Source organism: Patiria miniata, unplaced genomic scaffold (assembly GCF_015706575.1).
Source record: "Patiria miniata isolate m_02_andy unplaced genomic scaffold, ASM1570657v1 HiC_scaffold_15, whole genome shotgun sequence".
Classification (NCBI taxonomy): domain Eukaryota; kingdom Metazoa; phylum Echinodermata; class Asteroidea; order Valvatida; family Asterinidae; genus Patiria; species Patiria miniata.
The window spans coordinates 2,300,423-2,328,236 of NW_024037053.1; the positions used below are offsets into that span (position 1 = coordinate 2,300,423).

At 43.0% G+C, this 27,814-nt stretch overlaps 1 protein-coding gene across 3 annotated transcripts in view; it reads left to right on the plus strand.

Annotated features, from left to right (window-relative positions):
* The window catches only part of LOC119722386 (low-density lipoprotein receptor-related protein 4-like), a 56,054-nt gene that overhangs the window by 14,482 nt on the left and 13,758 nt on the right, over window positions 1-27,814 (plus strand). For all 3 annotated transcript variants that reach the window (XM_038192463.1, XM_038192464.1, XM_038192465.1), the window contains 19 exons: window positions 488-733; window positions 1,405-1,518; window positions 1,933-2,242; window positions 3,584-3,808; window positions 5,046-5,310; window positions 6,489-6,624; window positions 8,010-8,186; window positions 9,764-10,082; window positions 12,347-12,574; window positions 13,379-13,634; window positions 15,553-15,691; window positions 16,497-16,684; window positions 17,817-18,057; window positions 19,350-19,507; window positions 20,890-21,047; window positions 22,419-22,658; window positions 23,879-24,137; window positions 25,176-25,317; window positions 26,716-26,894. In XM_038192463.1, the coding sequence (XP_038048391.1) occupies window positions 488-733; window positions 1,405-1,518; window positions 1,933-2,242; window positions 3,584-3,808; window positions 5,046-5,310; window positions 6,489-6,624; window positions 8,010-8,186; window positions 9,764-10,082; window positions 12,347-12,574; window positions 13,379-13,634; window positions 15,553-15,691; window positions 16,497-16,684; window positions 17,817-18,057; window positions 19,350-19,507; window positions 20,890-21,047; window positions 22,419-22,658; window positions 23,879-24,137; window positions 25,176-25,317; window positions 26,716-26,894 (3,980 nt within the window). The remainder of the gene's footprint in view (window positions 1-487; window positions 734-1,404; window positions 1,519-1,932; window positions 2,243-3,583; window positions 3,809-5,045; window positions 5,311-6,488; window positions 6,625-8,009; window positions 8,187-9,763; window positions 10,083-12,346; window positions 12,575-13,378; window positions 13,635-15,552; window positions 15,692-16,496; window positions 16,685-17,816; window positions 18,058-19,349; window positions 19,508-20,889; window positions 21,048-22,418; window positions 22,659-23,878; window positions 24,138-25,175; window positions 25,318-26,715; window positions 26,895-27,814) is intronic.

Here is a 27,814-nt window from a genome sequence, read left to right on the forward strand (position 1 = left end):
CTCCATAATTTGCCTTGGTGCTTTCGATCATTTGCCTTGGTGCAATTTCCCATTCCTTGGTGCTCTTTGGTAAAAAAAATCCAGGAGGTGTGGAAATAGAGGGCGCTGTTGGAGCTACCACGGAACATTTTGGAAAAAAAAAAGATCGACGCGCATGATTAAAATCGACGCGCGTGCTGACCAGTGACCGACTTCTTTTTTTTTTGGTCTAAAGTAGAGTTTAAACATTAATGGAAAATTATCCAGGGTTGTACTTAAAAATAATTTCCCATGACTATGATGAGTACAGATACAATTCAAACGAAATTTGCCATGAGTGTGTATAATGAGAACTATTGAGAAAAAGAAAACTTTGAGTATGAAGTGACTTCTTGGCCACATGATTAAAGTAAGTTAAGATAGGACTTTCCAAAACCATGAGTACAGGAATGCGAAAGTGCTTGTCCGTCGCATTTATCTCTGGAAATGCTTTCTTCTTTGTTCACAGGAAACCAGACCTGCCCTCCGAATAGTTTGACCTGTGATTCAGGCAAATGTGTACCATCCTCTGCACGTTGCGATGGCATCCGACAATGCATGGACAACTCAGACGAATTAGACTGTCAAGATGGCGCTTGCAGCCTGCCAGACTTCTTCCAGTGCCCTAGCGACGTCTCCTGCCTGGAGATTTCTGCGGTCTGCGACGGGATCGACGACTGCCCCAACGGGGAGGATGAAACCGAGTGCACTGTTCGTAAGTTCTTCTTCTTCTTCTTCTTCTTCTTCTTTTTCTTCTTCCTCCTTACGTGCAGACTTCATGGCTGAAGATAAACGCACGGCCAGAAACACCGGGGAAAACCCCTTCTCTTTAGCGATAAGTGTTACTGGGTTCTTTAACGTGCATTAAACAACACACAGAACCTACGGCTTTACATCCCATCTGAAGGACGAAGCAATAATGATTAAGTGTCTGTCCAAGGATCACAAAAAAAAGGTTTGCGTTCTTTCAGCAAAACACAAACAATTCACACACATCCCTATGTGATTTGTTTTCGTTTCGCTGAAAGAACACTTAACTTTTTGTGATCCGTGGACAGAACTTTAAAACGGAGGTTGTGATTAAAATTCCCTTTCTTGAAAATTACATAAGTGATTTTAAATGATTCTTGTACTAGAAGAAAGCTTATGGATTGGGCTTTCATATCTTAGCTTTTGAAAGTGCTACATGCAAAACTTCACTAAAACAATGGTCTTGACATTTTGGTGTTTTTTGTTTTGTTTTTGTTTTGGACTCACCCTGTATGGAAATAAACCTGAAACCTGAAACCTAACAGATGTGTATGCAGTATTGGTGTCCTCAGAAGAAATTGGACTAGCTCTGGAATATACAAATAAAACAAGACAACTACTATCTGTTCCTCACAGAGCCTTGCACTGAAGACAATGGAGGCTGTGAAGACCGACAGTGTCTTACAGTCCCTAATGGGTTTTACTGTGAGTGCGGTGAGGGGTACGAGTTCACCGTATATGGATGTTCAGGTAAAGTTTACAGACTTTTTCACGGAATTGATGCAACCAAGAAAAAAATGTTGTTGGCATCAAGACTTTTTGCTAAACCTGACCAGGTTTAAGATCTTTCGGTGAACACTAAGATGATTATAGACATTTAAATCTGTTTTAAGGCGTATTACAAAATGGTAGGAAACATTCTTGGGAGGCTGTATGGGGTGCGTGTGTCAACAAAAGACGGCGCTGTTTTACCACTTTTGAGAGCTCCGTGCAAGGGACACACTGCTGACAAGTCCTGTGACAAAGATACCCTTTTTGTTATTTTGCCTTCATCAGCCTTCTAAAAGGACTTGGCATGGAGATGACTGCAACGCATGCATTGTAGCAAGATGCTTATCAATCAGTAATTTGCTCTTTCTCACGATGCGTTTTTTTTTTCCCCAGATGTGGACGAATGTGCCCTGACCCCCAACCCCTGTCCCGGCATCGACTGCTCCAATCAGCGCCCAGGATACACCTGCGTCTGTCCCAACCCCAAGTACTACCTCGATGCCGACGGGCGCACCTGCAAGTCGGTCTCCCCGACGCCCCCGAATCTGCTGCTTGCTGCTGGCGATAGAGTGTTTGCGCTGAACGCTACGCGTCGGGACGGCGACTTGGTTGCAGATCAATTCCGCAGGGCAGTCACTCTGGGATATGATCCAGACACTGGCGTCGTGTATGTGGGAGACGTTGGGGCAAAACAGATCAAAAGGTGTCCGTTCCAAAATTCTCCTTTATTGCACTCAGTTTAAAGGGAATGTACAACATTTGCTTTAGTTGCAATTCTCAGAAATGAATGAATTTGGAGGATTAGTATGTTGTAGCAGTTGTTGATGAACTGATTTGTTTCACGTTTTGGGCTGGTAGATGCTGGGAAAACCAAGAAAACCAATCATCTTCTTGTAGTCTGGTTCCCTGACCCCAATTACAATAGAACAGCAATTTGTAGACTTTTTGGAATTGTAAGGTCAGAAAATCAGTCTAGCAGGCTTGTACTCCTTCTTAGGTGTGTAATAAATTGCATAGAAAATTTGGAATAACTACATTTGAAATATTAGGAGCAGTTTTTGAAAAAAGCTAGTCGGCCGACCACCGTTGGAAAAATACAACTTTTCTGGAAAATGTCAGCTCACCAGGAGCTATGATTTACAGGATGCTTTAGACTGTCATTCCCTAACAATCCAGTAACGTTGTCAAATTATTTCCATTTTTTTTATGTCTCGTTTTTATGCCAGAGTTTTTTTGTACGTTTCGTGTCTGTTTCCTTTATCGTTCACTCGACCCCGAATTCACGCAGTTTATCACACTTCGATCTAGATAATTACGCAACAGTTTTTATGTGATAATGTAATCATTTCTTTTTTTCCTGTTTGCAAAATGTTGTATCTTCTCTTTAACACAGAACATGAAATTTATCCACGAAGCAGGTAGTAGACTGTAGTGAAAACTTTCTGAAATTGTTTTTTCATTGGAGGCTGGTTAATCAATTGGTCATGTTATATTAAAGGCATAAATACTTGTTTCTTTGATTTTAAACAAGTCTGTTTAAAAAAAAAACAGCTTGGGTGGAGAATAGACACCATTATCGGCGACCAGGCTGCAAGCCAGTCGTAAACGGACTTGTTTAATACCGGCCAAGCACATAGTTATTCCCATTCATAAATATATCTTTTCAAGCAAAACAAGTCAACGATTATATTTCTCCGACGATTCTGTTCAACTAGTTTACTTATCTATTTATGTTGTGGTATGTGCCTCTACTCTAGCGAGTAGCTGTAAACAACTTGAGATTGACACAAAAACCATCCCTTAAAAGAGACACCGGATACGACCTGCCCGCCATCTACGACAACCTGCTGGCTTGTGATCGCCCAAAAGGTGGTCACATGACCGGAGTAATTTAATTCACTACGCTGAATGAAGGTATCGCGATGACATCGAATGCTACGTCGCTGCAATATATCTGATTCCAAAATCATCTAAGTATTTCTTCTAAGCATCTAAGTATTTCTTGTTGAATTAACTGCTTTCAAATCTGCCTCTCCAACTGCAGGTTCACCTTAGCGGAAGATGGCACCGCTGACGCTGCAGTAATAGCAGACATGAGCACTTCTGACGGCATGGCATTTGACTGGATCTACAAAAACCTTTACTGGACCGATACCAGCAACAACACGATCAACGTCGCGTCAGTCGATGGGGACACTCTGTCCCCTAAAGTACTTATCAATGAGGGACTGGATGAACCAAGGGCGATCGCCGTAGACCCAAGAGAAGGGTAGGCATTTAGTAAACACCGCAAAAAAGGAAGTCCACACCCATTGGAGGGGTTCTATTTTTGAATCTGATCGTCTTATGATGACGTCATTTATATAGACCTTTGGGGAATGTTGTTAGCTACGTTTTGATACCTCCAGCCACCATTTTGAAAATGTTTTTGTCCCACTTTCTTTTGAATTGTGCGACAACTCTAAAAAAAAATGTGTCTTTTACTTCAAACACAAAGTTGTGAGTGTCTTTGAATCAACGTTGATAAGTTGTGCAACAACAGGCGCCACGGTGATCACGATTTGCTGGTAATATGCCTCATTTTTCAGTCGCTACGCCACAACTTAGGCAACCTAAAAAATGATTGCGCAAGTTACGCCGTAATATATCGTTACGCAAGTGGAATTATGTCCAATTATCGAGAAATCGGCTGCTGATGAGCGCGAAGAAAGAGCCAGTTTATTCCCAAGAGCCCTCATCAAGCCAGAACAAATATCTTAGATATTGAGTCCAATTTCTTTGAAAAAAAACTCCTTTTTTAACTTACATGTAATTCACTGAGCAAACATGTTTCGGGCATTTGGCTTATTGGCAGGAACTGTTGTCTCTCTAAAAATACATACATATAAAATTTGTAAAAAAGTTTTTGTCTGGCCTGAACTTTGTGCATGAAAGAGACTATGCATGAAAGAGACTATGTCTGTACGTATGTTAGTATGTATGTACCGTACAGGTATGTATGTAGTATTTTTTTAAGGTTTCGTAAAATTGCTCTTTTTTTCAAAAGTTGAAGTCCAATTGGAACCAAATTGGGACATAGATGCAACATGGCAACCTTTCTATGATAATGAAGTCAAAGGTCGGATACCAAAGTCAAAGGTCATCTGAGGTCAAGTTGTAAAATACGCTGAAAAATTGTAAAATTGGTCTCATTTTAAAAGTTGAAGTCCAATTGGAACCAAACTTGGGTCATAGATGCAACATGGCAACCTTCATACTGATTAGGCACTCTTTAGAGATAATCACGAAAGCAGGCGAGACGTATTGTTCGAGAGCCATCTTGTTATCGCTAAACTGGAAATGTGCACTCTAGGTTTTGTTGCATTTGATACTGGGACAATGTATAAAATGAACGCGACATAACATTTTACTTTTACTGCCAATTTTCTGAAAGGTCCATTTCTGTACAAGAGTCCATTTCTGTACAAGAGTCCATTGAATGTTAACAAATAGTTTCTCTGCCCTAGGTACATGTACTGGAGTGACTGGGGCAAGGAGCCCCACATCGGCCGTGCCGACCTAGACGGGCAGTCCCCAGTGAGGTTGATCACAGATGACCTGGGCTGGGTCAACGGACTGGCACTGGATTACGAGGACGGCCGCATGTACTTCGCCGACGCAACATCTGATCGACTGGAATCAGCGGACTTGAATGGCCAGGATCGCCGCGTCATCCGGAGTTCCACTGACGCCGACGAGGTTAAGCATCCGTTCGGTGTGGCTGTACATCAGGTAAATGATTTAGGGGCTGCGTTAGTCCGAATAATCTAGTATTTGAATATGGGACTTTTGCTTGTAACCGTTCACTTTTGATGCAAGCATTCTGTTTGTGTGTGAGTTTGTATCATTTTACATCAGTGGACCTTGGGAAGAAAAAAAGTCCAGATTTTATCTTGGGATAATATTCCTCCTATTCCACTCTGAGCCACTCAATATTTGTATACCATGCTTACAAATTTAAACATTCCTAAACTGGCTACGTTTGTTGTAGTCTTGTGTGGAATTTAGAGCACATTGTGGCTAAGTCCATTCCATCTAATTTCAATGTATTCCACAAGCAATATCCAAATGTCTGTACCTACAGCACTTATGAAAGCATTCTACACAAGGGAAAGAGTTATTCAACTCTAGTAATTTTTATTTGTAGACTGCCTGAACAGAATCATGATATTTTATTGAAAATAGCAGTTGGATAACAATTGACCTATTGCCGTTTGCGAGTTGGCCATGCCCTTAGACCACCCTACGGAGATTTTGTACACTAAGTTTGGTTTGTCTCAGATTTTGCGCATTCCGCGTCCATTTGTATATCATGTAAATTATTGGACAATAATTCACAAGCTGCATTGATGCGATTATATTGCGATTCTGCCGCGATAGGTCAATTGTTCACACTCTAACAACTCTTAGATTGTGTGCGTTCTGCGTCTATTTGTATATCATGTACTTGGACACTAACTCACAAGCTGCTTTGATGCGATTCTACCATGATAGGTTAATTATTCACACTCTAAGGCAAAAAAAAAAGTCTCCGGTTTCTGGTATGGAGCTTGCCCAAAAAGTGGTGCGGCGACGCGGCTTTTTTTTTTTTTACCTGTTTTTTTTTTGCTTCAAATGTCGGCTGATGGCTGCAAATGGTGCCCGACTAAACTTAGTGCAAATATAATGGGAGACCAGAGAGGCCACATAAAGCTTATTCTCAATCATAACCCCATCTAAAAACACGTTAAAATTGTGCAGCAGCAGGATTCCAGTCAAACCAGTGAGTTTGGCGGTTTTGAGACATCATCTTTCATTGAAAAAAAATCTTTTTCATTTTGCCGACGCGCATGGCTACGGCGACGCGCGCGCATACCAGAAACCGGAGACTTTTTTTATTTGGCCTAACAATCAATGTCTGATTTTGGCAGGATACTCTGTACTGGTCCGATTGGAGTAGCGAGGCCGTTCACTCGGTCAACAAATTCAGTGGGGAAGGATTGGAAACAATCTATCGAGACGTTTCAAGTCCCATGAATTTGGTGCCGACTCAGGGTTACTACGAAGGTAATTGTTTTGTTTTTAGTTAGGGAATAACAGTGTGAGGACCCAATCTTCACCGCGTGATAATGACCGGGTTAAGGGATGGCAGCTGTTCATGGACCAAGCCGAATTTTCTCAACAACGAATTCAGGTTAAATATTAGCTACCAGTGGGAGTCACGAACTGAAGTCTAAAGTGTACGTAAAATCCAATCACTTATTTCTGGCAGGTACCTCCTGTCGCGAAATTCTTGCAAAAGTTCAAACGCAAGTGGCTTTTACAGCTGGCGATAAGAATGGTGCAAGAATGACGGTTTGTTTGAACCAGCAGCTAACGGGGTATATTGTCATAATAATAATAATAATAAATATTACCCTGGATTGGGCATTTGGGAGACATCCCCATAGACTTGTGCACAAAATTTGTCAAACTTAAATGTGCCGTAACCCAATATGCCCTTGTCCTTTTTCCACGAATTTCGGTATGTTTACTAAGTAGACCCAGAGCAACAAATATAAACTAATTGCGACTGTAAAATTGTGCCTGTAAAGGGGGCTGTGACATTAGGGAGACATGAAAATGTCTCCCTAATGACCGATGTCTCCCATTGTGCGAAGAAATTATGATAACGTGTCTCCTTAGTGGTACCTTTACACGTATATGCGGTACTTATATATAGCGCTTTATACCAATAAGGTTTCAAAGCGCTTCATCATTATCACCCTGCTCATTGGGCCGATGAAACATTCCAAATGCCATCTCAGCTCTCTGGGGAGTATACAGCTCGATGCTGCCATTTCAGCGCAAAGCAGCTAAATCAACCACACTACCCACCTCTGTACTCACAGATACCCATTTACTCCTGGGTGCAGTGGCGCACCCAGGATTTGGCTTGGGGGGGGGGCTCACAATATTTGTTTTCAAATTTTTTAGAAGTACATTTTTTTTTCAAAATATTTTGCCCAAAATGTTTGGCCAAGGAAAAAAATTGGCTTTTTTTTTGGGGGGGGGGGGACTATTTTGACGTCGGTGGTGCCACTTACACCCCTATTATACTACTCGAAAATAGGCCACATTCATATCACCAAGGTCAAATCGAAGGACTATTAAAAATTAATTAAAACAAATTTGACAACCCCTTGGGGTGGGGGGGGGGGCTCAAGCCCCCCGAGGCCCCTTCCCCCCTGGGTGCGCCACTGCCTGGGTGCGCCACTGCCTGGGTGGAGAGAAACAATGAGTGACTAAGTATTCTTGTCTAAGGGCACAGGCACCATAACCCCAGGCTGGACTCGAACCCACAACCTGCAGAATTACCCGCAGACCACAAATTCAATGCTCCAACCTGTTGTAATTTCTGAAATATCCCGTCCATGGGCAAATCAAGTTTGACTGTTTGGTATCGTTTGCAGCCGTCAACCTTTGCGAGGAGGCAGGTAATCCTTGCTCTCACCTCTGTCTCCGCTCCCCGTCTGCCTCCGAGGGATTCACCTGCGCCTGTCCAGACCAGGCCACCTTAGCTGGCGACCAGAGAACCTGCATATGCAGCAATGGCAACAGACTGTCCGATGATGGCAGCACTTGCACTGGTATGTTGGTCTAGGCCTTCTTTTAGGGTTAATCTGAATAAACACCATCGTTTCGGTTTGCGGTAATACCATGTGGTATTAACTACTGCTTAGAAGATATTTAGTTCTGAAAAGAACTTGTCCTGCTTAATATTATCAACTTTTGCTATGTAGTTTTTTTTCTGATAAGAACAGTCCTGCTGTAAGTTCTAAAAGAACTTGTCTTTGGTGTCAACGTTTCGACTAGCCTGCTCTAGTCATCGTTAGGAGATGGATAAACATCGTACACAGTAGCAAAAAGGATTAAACCCTTTAGTCACTGAAGCACCTAAAACCACCCTGTCTATTACTCACTGTAGCACCTGAAACCATCCTGTCTATTACTCACTGTAGCACCTGAAACCACCCTGTCTATTACTCACTGTAGCACCTGAAACCACCCTGTCTATTACTCAATGTAGCGCCTGAAACCACCCTGCCTATTACTTACTGTAGCACCTGAAACCGCCCTGTCTATTACTCACTGTAGCACCTGAAACCGTCCTGTCTATTACTCACTGTAGCACCTGAAACCGCCCTGTCTATTACTCACTGTAGCACCTGAAACCGTCCTGTCTATTACTCACTGTAGCACCTGAAACCGTCCTGTCTATTACTCACTGTAGCACCTGAAACCGCCCTGTCTATTACTCACTGTAGCACCTGAAACCGTCCTGTCTATTACTCACTGTAGCACCTGAAACCGCCCTGTCTATTACTCACTGTAGCACCTGAAACCGCCCTGTCTATTACTCACTGTAGCGCCTGAAACCACCCTGTCTATTACTCACTGTAGCGCCTGAAACCACCCTGCCTATTACTCACTGTAGCACCTGAAACCACCCTGTCTATTACTCACTGTAGCACCTGAAGCCGCCCTGTCTATTACTCACTGTAGCGCCTGAAACCACCCTGTCTATTACTCACTGTAGCGCCTGAAACCACCCTGTCTATTACTCACTGTAGCGCCTGAAACCACCCTGTCTAGTACTCACTGTAGCGCCTGAAACCACCCTGTCTATTACTCACTGTAGTGCCTGAAACCACCCTGTCTATTACTCACTGTAGCACCTGAAACCACCCTGTCTATTACTCACTGTAGCGCTTGAAACCACCCTGTCTATTACTCACTGTAGCACCTGAAGCTGCCCTGTCTATTACTCACTGTAGCGCCTGAAACCGCCCTGTCTATTACTCACTGTAGCGCCTGAAACCACCCTGTCTATTACTATTACTCACTGTAGCACCTGAAACCGCCCTGTCTTTTACTCACTGTAGCGCCTGAAACCACCCTGTCTATTACTCACTGTAGCGCCTGAAACCACCCTGTCTATTACTATTACTCACTGTAGCACCTGAAACCACCCTGTCTATTACTCACTGTAGCACCTGAAACCGCCCTGTCTATTACTCACTGTAGCGCCTGAAACCACCCGAGCACTCAATGGGTTTATTGATTCTTCAGTGAATAAATACAGTGTAATACAATATAAGCGCTAATGGATTAAGAAAAATCTTGAAAAAAATGTGAATTTGATACTCTTTGTGCATTTTGCCAGATGAGAATCGTTGCCTGGTCACGCCTGAGCCGTGCCCATTTATCGACTGCGTGGACACCAAATCCGGCCCCGTCTGCATCTGCCCAGAGGGTTACACCCTGACCCAGGAATCTAAGGGAGCGACGTGCCTCCATTCCTCCCCAACCAAACCCAATCTACTGGTCGCCGACGGCCAGATAGTCAGGGATGTCGAAACGCTCTTTGGTACCGTGGAAGCCAGGATCGGTCGCTTGGTTTCCACGTTAGTGTTAGCCTACGATGGTCTCCCCGGCAGCGAGGCCGTTTACGTCAGCGATGCTGGCACTGGAACCATTTCACGGTATGATAGTATCCGCATAGAAGAAAGTTGTTTCTTTTTTATAATATTTCTGACTAAAAATATATTTCGTCTTAAGTATTACCTAGCTTTCTTAAACCTCACCAAATGCACAAAATGATGTAACATCAAGATGACAGAGGTCGTTTTATGCACTTTGTTCACATTACGTTTATAAGCCACAGACCTTTAATCGCGGGGTTACCAGGAACAACATTGATGGACAAACATCTCAATAAATGTTTTGTCAATGAACGTTCCATGTGACCGAGGTACATGTAAGTTGATGTTAAAAAAATGGTGTCATATCATGGGAACAGTCACGGTTGCTGGGCATGTGTGTTTGTCAACACACCTGAATTGTTTACTTTTGTTTGTCTGATGATGAAACCAGTGGTTCCTCGAAATTACATTAGCTGGAAGGCCTGATAAAGAAATCTAGAGGGTACATAAGAAAACGAAATGGTCGGTTTGGGGGATAACTCTGAAATTATATTATAAGCAAGACCAGTGGAATCAGGCTGGGAATAAAAGAGCTAAGCCTGGGTAGGTTTCAAATCTATAGGACACAATTTCATAGCACTGCTTAAAGGGAATATACATCATTTGCTTTTGCTGTAATTTTCAGAAATGGATGGAATTGGGGAGTTAGAAATATATAGCAAATATAGTTACACTGACTTTTTTGAGGTTTTGGGTTCGAAAATGCTATAAAAACCAAGAAAAATGATCATTTTCCTGTAGTCTGGTTCCCTGACTCAATATAAGAAGAAACAGAGCAGTTTACATACATTTGGGAATTGTAAGGTCAGGGAACCAGTCTAGCTGGCTCGTACCCGTTCATAGGTTTGTAATCGATTGCAAACAAGTGCGATGGTCAATTGGGGCCAGTATTTGAAAAAAAGCCAGTTGTTTCCAACGCTGATCGGCCGATCAGCGTTGGAAATTGATACAAAAATACCACTTTTCTTGAAAATGACAGTATACCAGGTGCCATGATTTTACAGGATGCTTTACACTGTCATTCACAAACAGTCCAGCAAGGTATTCCAAAATGATTTGGTAGTTTAATTTTTTGAAGTTTGCAAATGTTTTATTTTCCCTTTAACTGCGTAGATATACTAATGATTACATGCAGAGGAGATTTGTATTGTGACGTCACTAATTTCACAAGCACCTCTTTGGATTTTTTAGCGTGTCTTTTGTGTGCTTAGTCTCTACAGTCTCCGTGAAATAGACAAAGGCTCTGTTAGGCCAAAAAAAAAGTTTCCGGTTTCTGGTATGGAGCTTGCCCCAAGAGTGGTGCGGCGACACGTTTTTTTGTTTTTGTTTTTTTACCGTTTTGTCTACAAATGATGGCTGATGACTGCAGATGGTGCCCGACTAAACTTAATGCAAATATATGGGAGTCCAGTGAGGCCACATAAAGCTTATAAACTCGATCGTAACCCCATCTAAAAACACGTTAAAATTGTGCAGGAGCAGGATTCCAGTCAAACCAGTGAGTTTGAGGGTTTTGAGACATCATCTTTCATTGAAAAAAAAACTTTTTCATTTTGCCGATGGACATGGCTATGGCAATGCGCGTGCACACCAGAATCCAGAGACTTTTTTTTGGCCTTAGCAGCGCTATGAAATTGGGGTCCTCGATCACAGAGATTGAAGATGACGAAATAGTCTCTGATCCAACCGATTCCAACCCTATTAAAGCTATAGTCCATCATTTGTAATTAGTGCATTTTGTTCGTTTGAAGCAACAAAAGTGTTCAAAATCTAATGAAGGATACTGAGCAACTAACCTGATGAAGTTTTAGCTAAGCTTCAGCTGTACATTCCGAGAAAAGCAGCATTCTAAGATCTCAATTTCAAATCAAAAGTTACTGAATCATGTTTTGAATTGTTTTGAATTGCAGCTATACGCGGCGTCGCGCACTGATCCGACGAATAACAACAAGCGCGCGCGTGTGCGTCGTTCCAATACTTGTGCGCGCTGCGCTGAATAACAAAACGAACTTCTAATTTAAATTTTCCTACGGTGCTTCTTAAAAATCACCGTTGGAAATGCCTTCTTTCGTTGATTACTTCAAAATGACAGCTTCCCAGAAAGAATAATTTCACAGGGAGTTTAGTTCCCTTACTATCTTTCAACCAAGTTTGTTTTTCAACAGTAATTACGCCAGTTACTTATCAGATGGCTGCAAATGATGGACTATAGCTTTAAAGCTCTGTTTTGCTTTCAACACCAATTGTCGTCACTTGGTTTCCAGAATTGGTTACGCAAACAGCGAAGAGGGGAACACCACACTGATCGTGTTTGGTACCGGTCCCGTGTTTGGCCTTGCGTTTGATCCCGTCCACCGCTACCTGTACTGGACGGACAGCCGGAAAAGCACAATCGGCGTGGCCACGTGGGACGGGGGTTACAGCAAGGTGCTTCTGACGAGACAGGAGGGCGTAAACACGCCCCGGGCACTGGCAGTGGACCCAGAGAAGGGGTGAGTTAAAAAACAAAAGTTGGAGGCAATTTGGAGGATTAGCCTTAGACACAGGTTGTCAGTGTTGTTGTTGAGTCTTTTCACAAGTCCATCACAGCTTTATCTAGTCTTAATTCAAGTCACTAGCTAGCCTGTAACCCCGCGATGGTATGCGGTAGTCAATGCCGTTGGAGGGCAGTGGTGGCGCAGGTGAACTAAACCTGGCAAATTACCGACTTGATTTCAAGGCTATGAAAATATCTGTAAAACAAACAAAGGATGGCAGCAGACCATAGAGCTATATTAAATTACTAGAGCGCTAACTCAATATACAAAGTAATGCCTGATGGGCGCATCCATGTTTGTGCACAAACCTATGGAAAACTTTAAATTTTGTGCGGCTTTTGTACGGCTATTTGCATATCTGTGTTTGTATTCCATACCTGTGCATCATCGAAGCTGATACGCTCAAAACCGAAACACACGATCAGCAAATGAGCAATTTATTTTGCCCTACGCAAATAGCGCAACGCGTGCACATCCCTCCGCTTCAGACGCTTTTCAGCGTGACGTTTTTTTAATCGTCATGACGTGCTTAAGTTGTTTGCGTATCCTCTACTTGCGCTTTGCACTTACACTTTTAAAATTCAATCCATTTATTTTGATTGTGTTCTACAAATATGCACATAAATTCAAAATGTCTGCGCCCAGAGCGGCTTCAAAGCGTCTCCGCGCGCAAGAATGAAGAGTTAGCACTCTAGTAATTTAATATAGCTCTATGCAGCAGACCTATGATGTTATAAGTTTTCTCCGTTTGAACCCAAGGTACCTGTACTGGAGCAGTTTCTCACCGAGGTTTGCCCAGATCTCCCGGGCGGGCCTAGATGGCAGCAACCCAGAGGAAATAGTGTCTGATTCCCTCCTGCGACCTGTCAGCCTGGCCCTGGATCCCTCCCAGGACAAGATCTACTGGGTGGACGCCGGGCACCAGACCATCGAGTCGGCCAAGACGGACGGAAGCCAGCGGCGGGTGGTCATGCGGGATATTTCCAGGCGGCCGTTTGGGATCGCTGTCTACCAAGTGAGTATGTCAGTGTTTTTAGGCGAGTGCTTTTATCCATCGGAACAAAGACTTCAAAAAAGAATTCCGTATACAGACGTCACTTATCTGCCGTTGAACACATCAATTTTCACCTAACCTTGTGATTTCATTGAAGACGAATCCAGGAGGCTCCGCAAAACCGAAAAAAATATCTCATGAAAAAGGTGTTTTTGGAGATCATTATAAGTGCACACATCGTTTCAGCAGACAAACAGCAGACCGTGCTGGTGTCATATGAAAATCCGACTCCTATAAAAATCGAACCCCTCTTCCTTTTTTATTGGTTAATCCCTCGCATGTGACAGGTCACTCTCCCATAATGATGCTAAAAATAGCATATTATCGTACTTTACACATACGCAATACTACCAATGAGTCCATATTTCATGGAGACGGATATTCACGCTACACCTGCAGCCATATTGACAATGATTGAAGAGTCTGGAAGCCTTCGGTTCGAATGAAAACACTATTATTATTATTATTATTATTCTGGTTTATAGCACTAACCAATAAAACTGCAATTCCTCATCATGAATATTTAATTTCTCGTGACTATTTAATTTATTAAATATTCATTAGTCCTACTTCAATGGATACCTTAAAGAGGTTGTGGAATGCTCAAAGACATTTCCGTCATTTTTCGGGTATATGTAGCCTAAGGTGTGATGAAATAAAAACGACTATTTTTTCTGTCATAAAATGAGTACAAAAGATACTTTTGAGAGCTGTTTTTCAAGTCCTGCCATGCCTGTTTCGACCCGAACGTGCAATTTGTGTAAAAGTCGTCGTTGTGGGCAGCAAACAAAAAACAGCAAATCGTGACGTAATAAACAGGACTCCCGATGCAGAGTAGCATAAACGAGTCCTGTTTATTACGTCACGATTTACTGTGTTTTGTTTGCTCCCCGCAACGACGACTTTTACACAAATTAGACGTTCGGGTCGAAACAGGACCTGAAAAATAGCTCTCAAAAGTACCCTTTGTACTCATTTCATGACAGAAACAATATTCGTTTTTATTTCATCACACCTTAGGCTACATATACCCAAAAAATGATGGAAATGTCTTTGAGCATTCCACAACCTCTTTAAATACATCAAATAGGCCATCACATGCTATCAAATGCTCGTGTAGTCTAGCGGTTAATGCTGTAGTGGGAAAAAATGTTGCAACCTGATGCTACTTTCGAAACGAAATAAAAAGACATTTTGTTTTGCTTACCTTGTACCTCAGAGAGTATATTTTCATGTGAGAACTGTAAGGGAGATCTTGACAGAGTCTTTAAGAGAGATTTGTAGCCGAATACATGGCCAACTTAGTGAAGTTTTACATGTCACTGTAGGTTTCCACCGCGTCGGTTGAGGGCCTCCTCTACGTCAACATGCGGTGACTTGTAAAAATTCATTAAGTTGGCCACACATTCGCGTACAAATCTCTCTGAAAGACTTTGCAAACGTAGTCCTTACATTTCTCACATGAAAGTATACTCTCTGAGGCACAAGATAAGCCAAAACAAGGTTTTATTTCTGTTTCGAAAGTAGCATCAGGAGACAACAAAGTCGAGTAACTTTTTGGCGTAAAAATTTATTGAAAAAAAAGTGACGTCCGTATACGGAGTTCTTTCCAAGACTGCAGAGTACCAAGTCTGATTACTTCAAACATCAAGAACAAGTACAGGTATATGAATCCAAGCACCTCCAAGTACTAGTATTTTTCAACGGGGGGAAGTTATACGCTTTGTATGAAAGCGACTTATTGTCAGGAACTTTGCGGTGATTTGCGAGATTTTGTTTCAGTCCAAGCTTTTTTGGTCATCGGCTGGTTTCATTTAAAGTTCGGTTTCAGAGGGAAAAAAACAGTGACAGACTATTTCATGAACGTTGTAATCAACAGGACAGAGTGTACTGGGATGATGCCCCAAAAAGCTCCATCTTTTCTGCCAACAAGTTCTCAGGGTCGGACTCGGAAGTTGCGGTGAAGGGTCTACGCAGACCAATGGGGCTTGCGCTTGTGGTCCAGCCCGACGATATGTGTAAGTTGATCCTGTCCCTGACATGTCACAAGAGGGCACTGTTTATTTGTTTATTTATTTATGCATGCATTTCCTGTTTAAAGAGGTTGTTGCTTGTCGAAAAACAATCTTATGAAACGTTTCAATTGCAAAAGTAGATCAGTGTTTAATACAGGAACACATGTTCTTGTTCCATAGTTGTGGTGACATACACCCGTCTGTACGAGGTATTTGTGGGGACCGAAAACGCTGTGGGGACAGCAAAAAGTCCCCATAACTCGTTCCTAATTTGCCAAACAATAAAAAACTTCCCGTAACGCCCAGCAGGCCCACCCACAATCCCAGTTTCTGTGTATTGCATGCTTTTTATATGAATATTACATTTCCTTTGGAATTTTCTTGTCTGGTGGTTGGTCCATCCAATAAGCTGGTTTCCGCCAATATTTTTGGGTTTTGCTTTTTAGGCCATCAGCCTGGGGGTTTGGTCAGTATCAAATCAGGGCAAAAAAATGATAATAGTGCGCATGTGCAAGGTATACCGCCCCTAGAGTGGTAACAAGCATTTTGATGGCCGTTTTGAAAAAAAGGATGATAACACCCAAATAGCTGCCACCGCTGGAGTGCTTTCACGTATATTCCAATTCTGGAGGTGTCTTGCCAAAAATCGCTATGATGATTATTCCCCTCACTTGATACCGATGGCCAAAATTTTGGACCAAGGCTGATGGCCTGTTTAGCCTTTTTTTTTAATTTCGATTGTAAATATGTTTGAGATTCAAAGTATTTCATGAAATTCAGTGTATTTTTTTAATATTTGTTCTGCCAGTACCAAATGCTTGTAAGGAGCCTGGACAGGGTTGTACCCATTTCTGCCTCGGAGCCCCCAACTCCAACGGCTACACCTGCGCCTGCCCCGGAGACACCACCAGACTGACCAGGAATGCAGGAAGCGCGGTGGGCGTTTGCCTCTGCGCCAACGGGAGTCTCTTGCACCAGGACGGTCTGCAGTGTCAGGTTGGTGAATCAGATATTGATTATTACTATACCTCATACATATTCCAGTGTTGTAGGTCTCAAGACTGGTCTCAGTCTCGAGACCGGTCTCGAGACCAGTTTTTTTTTTGTGGTCTCGGTCTCGGTCTTGGTCTCGATACCCAAAAAGCAAGAAAGGGGTGAGAAGGAATCACTTTAATTTACAAAAGCTTTCTTTCAACTGTGCTGCTACATGTGTATTCTGTTTTGTTGTGTTTTGCTTTTGTATATTTTTTACTTTTTTATTATGTAATTTGAGCACAAGGTCTCGAGGTCTCGGTCTTGGACCATCAGGTCTCAATCTCGGTCTCAAACCTTAAGGTCTTGGTCTTGGTCTCGAACCTCCTGGTCTCGGTCTCGGACTTCCAAGTCTCGACTACAAGACTGACATATTCATGATCGAAAGCTGCATTCATGTGCCAGATTTTGCTGTTTACCAAGCCTGCACAGTATTCACGCACAGGGTAAATATGCATGCGTAGTAGACTGTCGCACGGGTTACTACGCATGTGCTTTACGAAGCAATCGTGGAACTGTCGCAGGGATGTAGTGAGCACACGCGAACATCGCCCTCGCTACACACGAAAAGATAGTTGCCCACGTATTATTAGCATTTTCCTGAGTTCAGTGATGCCAAACTGGAGAATATTGTGGACAATAAAGATGCCTCCTATACTAAAAATAGTGTTGTCAACAATCAATTGTATTTGCAATTGAAGTTACTGCATTGAAAACAAACTGAAGTTTTCTGAGGTTGAGCAATATTATTCTTCTGGTGAGCTGGACAATTCTTTGAGGACTTTTTGCGCAAGAGGTGCATACTGCAACGGGAAAATTTGGCAACTGAATATTTTTGAGGTATAGTAAAACAAATATTACACTGGTGGACAGTCGATATTCGCTCCCCTCGGTATCGCCTCGGAAACTAGTTTGTCAACTTCCAATACCTCAGGGAGCTTATATCAACTGTCCACCCTCAAACCATGTTATATGTTATCTTTAGTTTCACTACCAGAAAGAAATAATCCCCCCCCCCCAAAGAAAATAAATTGTCTAGCATTGTGTAATGAACTTTTATTATTCAGCTCTTAACATTTTCTCTTCCTTTTTGTAGAAGCCCGGCGGAGATTGTGAACGCAATGAGTTCCATTGCAAGCGGGACAGCCAGTGTATACCATTGGAGCAGACCTGTGACGGGCAACCCCACTGCGCTGACGGCTCGGACGAGGAATGCGAGGGAGGCTGCGGGGACTGGGGTTACCAGTGCAGCGGTGGATCCTGCATACCGCTATATCAGCGCTGCGATGGCGTTGTAGGCGACTGTGGTTATGGCTATGAGGACGAAATCAATTGTGGTAAGCCAAGAGTCTGTCCTTAGCCAAAGATGACTAATCATGGGCGGCTTTTGTTGACAAGGAACCCCCCTGCTGCTTACCACAGGCGACTTTAATCGACCAGGAAACCACACACAGAACACCTCAACACAGATATAGGTCTCTCTCAAAGACAGCCATCTCTGTAGGAGAACTGCAACTGCGTATTTTACGCAATCAAGAACTCATTGCGCAGTGTTGAAAATGTTCCAAACATGCCCCCTTGTTGCTGGTAATTTGTTCGAAATGTGACACGTTGACACTCAAAATGCTGATGCACATGGCTGGTCTGTAGGAAATGACGTCATTTGAGAGAGACCTAAATTCCCTACTTTTCAACAAACTGATATGTTGGTATGTTTTGCTGCCCACACATCAACCGTGTATCAGCTGAAAGAGTAACTTCAGATCGTTGTAATGGTGTAGTATATTTATAGTGTTTACCATTACAAAACTTTTTGACAAAACTGCTTCAGAAGTGCCCATGTAGAATTTGAGTAATGGAGTGCCTTTTTGTCATGTGATGAAATGGCTTGCAGTTTGATGAGTGGGAATAGGCACCACTTTCTTAAGTTTTGTACATGTATGAAAGGGTAAAGTTAGAGGAACAGATTTTACGCGGAAGATGACACTGAAAATCTAGGTTGAAAAAAAGAAGAACTTTCAGCTTGTGGTCAAATCTAGTGATTTCCGCATGACTGAGCGAACACTTTGGCACTGAGAAGAGGCAAGTCAAAACACAAAATGGTAATGAAAGGGCTAAGTTTTTTTCCTGTAATTTATATACTTTGATTTAGTGGGTATGTGTGGCCTAGCGGTAGAGCTCAGGCCTCATGATCGTGAGATGGTGGCCATGCATGCTGTGCCCTTGAGTAAGGCACTGTACCTCAATTACTCCTCTCAACCCAGGTGTTAAATGGGTACCGGCATTATTCAATGCTGGGAAGATAACAGACTCGCTGTGGAGGAGGTGTGGCGATCCCCCCACAGCAGCATTACATGGAAGAGTCTGGCCCAATTGACCTATCGCCGTTTGCGAGTTAGTCACGCCCCTTGGACAACCCTATAGAAGTTTATACGTTAACTTTGTTTGTCTCAGATTTTGCGCGTTTTGCGTCCTTTTGTATATCATGTAATTGGACAATATTTCACAAGCTGCGTTGACGTGATTCTACCGAGATAGGTTAATCGCTTCGAAAGAGAGATGGGCAACCGTTCCTGTGAACACAGGTTCGCCCCCTTTACCATTTATAATGCATTTTCCTCATCCCCAGAATCGGCTACGGACTGGTGCAGTGAAACGGCTCCCGTCCCATGCCCTGGGGTGGAGTGTGTAAATCTGTTGAGCGGACCGCAGTGCATTTGCCCGGAGAGCTACGGTCTTAAGCCTGATGGACGAACCTGTGCATTTGCCTACCCAACAAGACCGAGGGTAATGTATTGAAATGAAATATTTAGCCTCACATTTGTTAGTCCCTAAAGGCCCTGTCACACTGTCTGCGATCTTATATGCGCTCTCACTGCGTCCTTGAAAAATAGCTGGGGCGCAAAAACAACTACTAGATCGCAGCGACAACTACATAGGTCGCCAGATGGGCGCCAGAGGGTCTTAATGGTCTCCGATGAGCGCCAAGGTCTTTGAACATGCTCAAAACAATCGCAACACCTCTGTGCTCTGGCCAGGGCACCGTAATGACGCAACTCGGGCACTGTGCCAGCGTGAATCGTGCGACATTGAAGTGGCATTGAGGCAGCCTAGGCGCAAGACAGTCGATGTAGTCTCCATGAGAAAGTAACTCGACTGCGATGAACTTGTAGAATAATTTTGAAACTGGACTGTGTATTGACCGTTTTGACTTGGTATTTATACAGCGCAAGTGACGTCACATGAGCGTATTTTGGTCAAATAGAGAGCGCGACGCGAGCTACTAGGACGTATCAACAGCGAGCAGAGCGTAGTGTGAGCACAGTGACAGCGCAGCGGCAGCGACTAGATCGAGTAATTGAGCTTGACAGGGGCGCATAGAGAGCGAGTTGAGCGCATCGTAAGCATGGGAAGAGCACAGTGTGAGCGTAGCTTGAGCTTCTTTGAGACAGAAAGTTGTAATTTTCTTGCGTCCTCGCTGCGATTGTTAAATTTATGAAATATTTTTGGTCGCCGTAAGGTTTCCTATGAGATCGCATATAATGTGACAGGCCCTTAAGTAAACAAATGAAGTTTATGAAAAAAATGTGAAGACTGAGTACTTTTGATGGGTGGAAATTTGAAGTTTTGGACACTGAGCGGGAGACACACATGCAAGAAATTTACCCTAAAAATTTAACTTTTTTTGCAAAAAGATGTCCGATGGATGTCTGATAACCAATTTCAAGGTTCCACAGGGGCTGGACACGACATTACACTAGGGGGCGCTCTTCAGGATATGGAGAGCTTTCATCCCAAAAGGGCATTTGTAAGGCTTTTGTACTTTGTTTCTCCACATTTTAGTGCTATTGAATACATTTTTTGTTGGAATGTGCTAAAAATAACTTGAAATCCGCACTTTTTTTCTCATCACGAAAAAGTGTGAGGGGGGGATGTTTAAATAGCCTATCCCCCACTGATTAAAAAGTGTATACCCCCATCCCCCCCCCCCCAGGATTTGCGCCCCTGTACTGTGAATCCAAGTACAAGTATTTTGATATTCAAGGAAGAGTGTGAGTACTAAGAGTACTGAAGCCAATGGAAAAAGGCCAATGGAATTGCCCTTTGGTTGGAACAAAGTTTCAGTTGTATCCTATTTTGGTGTACTTGATTGCGTTTGTTGTCTGCAGGTGCTGATGGCTAGTCAAGAGAATATCCTGTCGTTGGACACGCTGCTGGATAATGTCCGATCCGTTGGAGGGGATTGGGAGAACGCTGTCAGTGTCATCTTTGATTTCAGTTCCCAGTACATGTTTGTTGCTGACCCGGGAAAACGGTCCTTGGAAAGGTAAAGGAAAAAATTCCATTGCTTAAAAAAGGGGAAATATGTAGTGTTTGTTTCCGAATTGCAATATATCCATTTAAAAAAAAAAGGGGGAAAATGTACACTGTTATGAAAGCTTATAGAACATACACAGTGTAACAGCTGTTTCTAAAGTACACTTTTCACTTTGTTGCAAGGTAGAGAAGATCATTTGCAGCTATCCAAAAAGTAACTGACAAAATTATTTTTGAAAGTTTACTTGGTTTAAAGATAGTAAAAGTTAAAAAAGTAAGTATGGAATTTAGGAAAAAAAACGAGGAAATTCCAAAATCACACAAGACTTTGTGCAGCATTTTTCAATTTGTAATGGCATTCATGAGAAGTAAAACACGAGGAAATCAGCGGATCCAAGGAAAAGTTGCATGCCTGAGTCTGTCACAAGCCAGTGTGGCCGATCAGGCCGGCATTTCTCTCCGGTTTCAGTAGCATGAAACGACTGAGAATATTTCTACTCCCCCTGGATGGGATGCTAGTCCATCGCAGGTTACTCCCCAGCTAATGCTGGTACCCTTTTAAACTCCTGGGTGGAGAAAGGCAAGTGGGGTTGAAGTGGCTTGCCCAAAGACACAACATATGACCAGCAGCTGGATTTGAACCCCTGACCCTCTGATCATGAGTCACGAACCCTAACCACTAGGCCACACTCCCCATGTTTAAAGATAGTAATGGGCCTATACCCCCTGTGAAATTGTTCTTTCTGGCATGCTGTCATTTTTTTTAAAAAGGGGAAAAAAAGCCTTTTCCAAAGATGCGTCAAGTGACACATTTTTGGAAATTTCCATTAGTACTTCGGCGAATCCATGAGTGGATGCGTGAAAGTGTTGACACGATAAACACACATGCTCAGTCGGTATTATTCGTCAGTTCAGTGCGTGACATCGCGCGTAGCTGTAATTAGCAGAATGGGAATGTGTCCTGGACGCTGATTTCGGGCGCAATTCAAAACATGATCTGGCAACTTTTGAATTGAAACCGTGTTCCTAGAATATTGTTTTCTCAGAATATACAGCATTCACAGAGCTAAAATTTCATCCAATTAGTAGTTAAGCACCTGTCTTTAGATTTTGAACACTTTTTGCTTAAAAAACATCACAAAATGACAAATAATCTACCCTGCCTTTAAATTGTTTCTAGTTATGTATGTTAAAAGTTCGTACAGAGCTGTCACTGCTTACCACGACCAAAGCATCCATGGGCTCCGTGCGCGTACAAGAGAGGGCGCTTTTTACCACTTGTGACAGCCAAGTGGACAGGACACACCACATGTGCATACTGGTTCGCTCATGTATTTAATTTTTCCCAATGATATTCCACACCTGACTTCCTATTTTCCAGATTCTCCACCACGGGCGGGTTCTTCGGGCGTGACATTTCCATCTCGGACCAGACCGTCCTGTCCGCGAACGCCTCGTCCGTAGAAGGCATCGCATACGACTGGATACACAGGAACCTGTACTGGGTCAACACCGGCAACAAGTCGATCCTAGCGATACCGTTTGACGGCCGGCTCCCTTCAAGTCTGGTACTCGGCGGGCTGGGCAAGCCTAGGGACGTCGCTGTGGATCCCAAAGAAAAGTAAGCCCAGTAAAAGTGCTACAGGGTGAGTCACAAAAAAGCGGAACTCAAACCCCAAAAAAGTACATTTAATATTTAAAAAAATATGTAGCACTAAACAATAATAATGACTGGAAAGCCAATTTCATGAGCTACTTTTAGATGAAAAAAATACTGAAATTGCTCAATCCGTTCATAGAGTATCACCATTTAAACACAATGACCCTAAAACCTCTTTCGTCCAAAACATGAAATGTCAAGAGTTGTTATTACAATTGTTTTCAAACATCACCAGGGATAAAACCTCAGTTTAAAAGTTAAAAATATTCCACAAAGTCCTTTTGAAGGCCCGTCTTTTACAAGAAGTGGATTTCATTTATCATTGTTTGCCTGACCAGGATTGTGTACTACAGTTGTTGACAGTTTTTGAAATAAGTATTTTGTGTCATTTTCTTTGTTGTCCCAAACAGTCAGAATATACAATCAGTTGCTTTTTTTGGACGAAATCAGGTTTTAGGGTCATTGAGTTTAAATGGTGCTACTCATTGAATGGATTGAGCAATTCCAGAATTTTTTTCATCTAAAAGTAGCTTATGAAGTTGGCTTTCCAGTCATTATTATTTTTGATGCTACATATTTTTGTAAATATGAAATAAATTTTGGGGGTTTGGGTTCAGCTTTTTTTGACTCACCATGTACTATAACAAACACCACTCCAGATCGTGTGACCTGTGACGTCATACCACCTGTGACGTCATGCCAACAGGCAAAACAAACACCTAAACATTTGTTAGTTCGCCCACATTAAACAGTACTTGTCAACACTGTGGGCTCCGTGCGCCAACAAAAGAGGGCGCGTTTTTACCAAAGAGCCACTTGGACGGGACACCGCGTGTGCGTACCGTACTGGTTCGCGTGCGAAGTACGCACGACTTAATTATCCTGAATGTGCACGAAGCTCAGCCACAGCGTCTTCACGCGTTAGCGTCAGGCTCGAAAATGTTCGAATTTAACTTGCAATGGGTCTCCCAGACTAATCCCCGCCCCCCCAATAACTTTGGATCATGGGAAATACGCAGTGAACGGACCGGGAACCAGTCTAGGTCTCCCCCAACTCACCTTTTCTGGCTGTTGAAGGGGTACTTGTGCTCCAAGTCGGCATCACATGACCACAACATCCCGTTTTGTAAACAGGTGTGCCACGGTGACACTCAGCCAAAATGTTGTGTTTTTTTGGGCAGGTTCATGTACTGGACTGACTGGGGAGACTCCCCAATGATCGGCAAGGCTGGCCTGGACGGCTCCCAGCCCACCCAACTGGTCAACAGCAGCATTGTCTGGCCTAATGGTCTGGCGCTGGACTATGAGGCCCGACGGGTCTACTGGGTGGACAGTAGGCTTGACCGCATGGAGTACATCGGCTTTGATGGGGACGGACGGCGCATTCTCATCCATGATAACCTCTTGATGAAGCACCCTTTCGGTATCGCGATTCACGAGGTCTGTACACTTACTCTCACAGTGTTTTCTTTAATTAGTACTTCATGGAAATTTTAATATTAGTTTCATTACACATTGAGACAGTTGAAATTGTAATATTGCCCAGTAGGTGCTCCATACATTTGTACTCCATGACATCATAGGTCACTGTGTGACATGAATTCCAAGGTTCATTTACATAACAATGAGCCCACGGGCTGCATGTGTGTTTGTCCGTTTAATCAGTTATGATACTGTAGTGAAATTCCTACAGCAGCTGTATATATTATGTGCAGTCCTGGCCGAAGAAATAAAAAGTCAGTTAAGTCCTTTTTTGTTCTGAGTTCTGCCCTAGTGGCCAAGGCATTTTTGTGTGCTATTGCCCATTGTGTTCAGTTCTTTTGACTGGGCAGGGCAGGGCAGGGCAGGGCAGGGCATTCCATTCTACGCGTCGGTATATAAACCAGGCACATGCTTTCACCACCCCACTCCTTCGCTGTGTATAGAGACTTAGCAGTGTTTTATATAGTCGTCTACTCTACAGTTCCATCAGTCGCCATTTTTATGCCATATGTGTCCGGATACGGGAATAGGAACCATTAGGTAGTGTTTGCTCCTTACAGTGACTGTTCCCGTGGAAGGACACACTAGTTTTTGTATATATACGCCTGTAAATAGTTATCATCGACCAAACCAAGAGAAGTTTGACGAACAACCAGGAGTCCAGAAGAAGCCGCTGCAAGTTTAGAGCGCAGACTCCAGATATTAATTTAGGGTAAATATTTATAATATAGTAACTTATTTATAACTTAGTCCCTAAAATACCTCCCTTGATATTACAAAAATGCTAACTCCCCACCCCACCCCATCCCCACCCTCAACTACCCCCCCCCCTTTTCTCCAATTAGTTCTTGTCCATGGAATTGATCAATTTGATGGCTCTGCTAACCAAAGAAATCTGCGTTTACAATCACCATTTTGTGCTAATTTCAAATCCCAGTTCATTCAATCAATGTGTATAATGTTGGGTTTGAATTTGTGGTTGTCGTATCTGAACAGGACCTAGTCTTCTGGGCTGACTGGACGACCCAGAGTCTGGCCTATGCCAACAAGTTCACCGGGGAGGTTGCCAAATTGACGGCCCTGAATGTTCAAACTATGTTCATGTCCATTGTCAGACAGTACCTGCGAGGATTTGAAAGTGAGTACTTCCATAATCAGCATTAGTGTTGTCTTAAAGGGAATATACATCATTTGCTTTTGCTGTAATTTCCAGAAATGGGTGGAATTGGGGGGTTTTGGAAATATATAGCAAATATAGTTACACTGACTTTTTTGAGGTTTTGGGTTCGAAAATGCTATAAAAACTAACAAAAACAATCATTTTCCTGTAGTCTGGTTCCCTGACTCCATTTAAGAAGAAACAGAGCCGTTTACATATATTGGGGAATTGTAAGGTCAGGGAACCAGTCTAGCTGGCTTGTACCCGTTCATACTTGTGTAATCGATTGCAAACAAGTGCGATGGTCAACTGGGGCCAGTATTTGAAAAAAAGCCAGTGTTTTCCAACGCTGATCGGCCGATCAGCGTTGGAAATTGATACAAAAATACCACTTTTCTTGAAAATGAGAGTATACCAGGTGCCATGATTTTACAGGATGCTTTACACTGTCATTCACTAACAGTCCAGCAAGGTATTTCAAAATGATTTGGTAGTTTTATTTTTTGATGTTTGCAAATGTTGTATTTTCCCTTTAAGATACATGTTTTAATTTTGGTCAGTGCTTGGGCATCCAATGACCGATATGAATACACTTAGTTTAGCATTTCCTCCCTTCAGAAAAATCAAACACTTTCGATCTTAGGCTGTGCTCCGTGGTTGTATGGCGGCTGCCATAGGCGTCTCTACATGCCAGCAGCTAGACCACGTTGTAGCCGCATCCTTCGCAATTCAGCTTCTCAGCTGCGAGTAAGGATGATTTAGCCTCCCAAATTATTATTATTGTTATTATTATGGTGCTCAAGGGTCCTTAACCCTAAAAGGGCCGGGTTATTTTGACCATCTCTCAGCCGGGGGAGGGGGGGGGGATCCCCTAAGATCTCGGCCATCGAGTGAAGAAAAATTTTGAAACTCGATACATGCATAGAGGAACTCATCATGAACATACCCAAGAAATTTCATGACTGTAGGTCAAAGGGTTTTGGAATTATGGCTAATTAATTATTCATATGTATGAATGGCAATCCTGCTCTGTGTACACGACGTATATGGGAAAATTCAGTTTTCATGGCGCATAGCGCCAGAAAATTTTCGCTGCGTGGCAACCCGTGGTTGATTCTTATATTTTTGGTATCAAAAGATGCGCAAGGCTCGAGGTTAAAAGCCATAACAGCTCGGGTCGCGAAAAAAAATTCTTCAAGGCTATCGTGGAAAAAGGCGAGGGGGGGCAGATTCCGCCCCCCCCCCCCACCCCCACGGCCCTTTTAGGGTTAAATTAATAGTCCGCACTCATTGTCATATTTTTCCCACTGGGGGGTAACTTGTGTGCAGAATGCCTGTCGTAAAGACCTCGCAATTTTGTATTATTTTGTGCTCTAGACGTCGTCAACCACTGCGAAGGGCACCACGGCTGTTCCCATCTCTGCCTTCCCTCCCCGTCCAGCCAATCCAACCGCACCTGTGCCTGTCCCCTAACAGCCCACCTAGACGCCGACAGCCGGACCTGTCTCTGTCTGGACGGGACGCGACTTCTCAGAGACGGCAGGAGCTGCGAGACGGTAAGGATAGACTAAACTTATCCCACTGCAAAGAGACCAACTCGAGCTGTCCCGAATATATCCAATATTTAAAATATTTGATCATCAACCGAAAATTTTCGAAAAGCTTTTTGCCAGTTTGAGTATTAGAGTATTCAACGAGGTTGGCCTTAGAATGACTTGACTCAAAACACAGAGCCAATCTACGAAAGGTTTCATCTACATATTCCAGCTTTTTTTTCTAGTGCTGAAACTGGTACTCCAGGTTTGGTTCGATTCAGTTGCGGTTTGGAATTTTTTTTTTTTTTTAACATCGGTTCGGTTCGGGTTCGGAAGTACATTACAATGTACATTGAAAAGCATATATACAGTCGACTCTCGTTAGTACAAACTCTGTTAATACAAATTCTGGTTATAACAAACATAAAGCCTTGGTCCCGACTGTGCACGTATGTGCACAATGAATGGGACTGATATTCCTCTTAATACAATATTCTGATATAACAAACAATTTCGCTAGGTCCGAACAAGTTTGTATTAACGAGACTCGACTGTACATACTTGCATATTTGCCGGATCTTGCCGTAAGTCGGCTTTTATAAGTCGCCATCTTGCTCAAGTCGGCATGTTACAAAAAGCACAACAAAAGTCTTTGTGTAATTCAGCATTTAGAAAATCCAAAAGGGGTTTCCCCAATACGTGCAATATTGCTCATCGTGAGCAATACCAGTAGCCCCTCTAGCCTGCACGCATGCGCTCTGTCTTTTTGTGGGGTCGTGTCATTGAATGATGCAGTGATTTTACTTACCATGCTCGATGTACACGCATCATGTACACGTGGTCTCCACGGATTATGCACACCGAAGACGGACAATCGTGGAACTTAGCCCACCAGACAATGAATGTGAATGCAGTGACTTGTGAACACGGTAAATTCAATC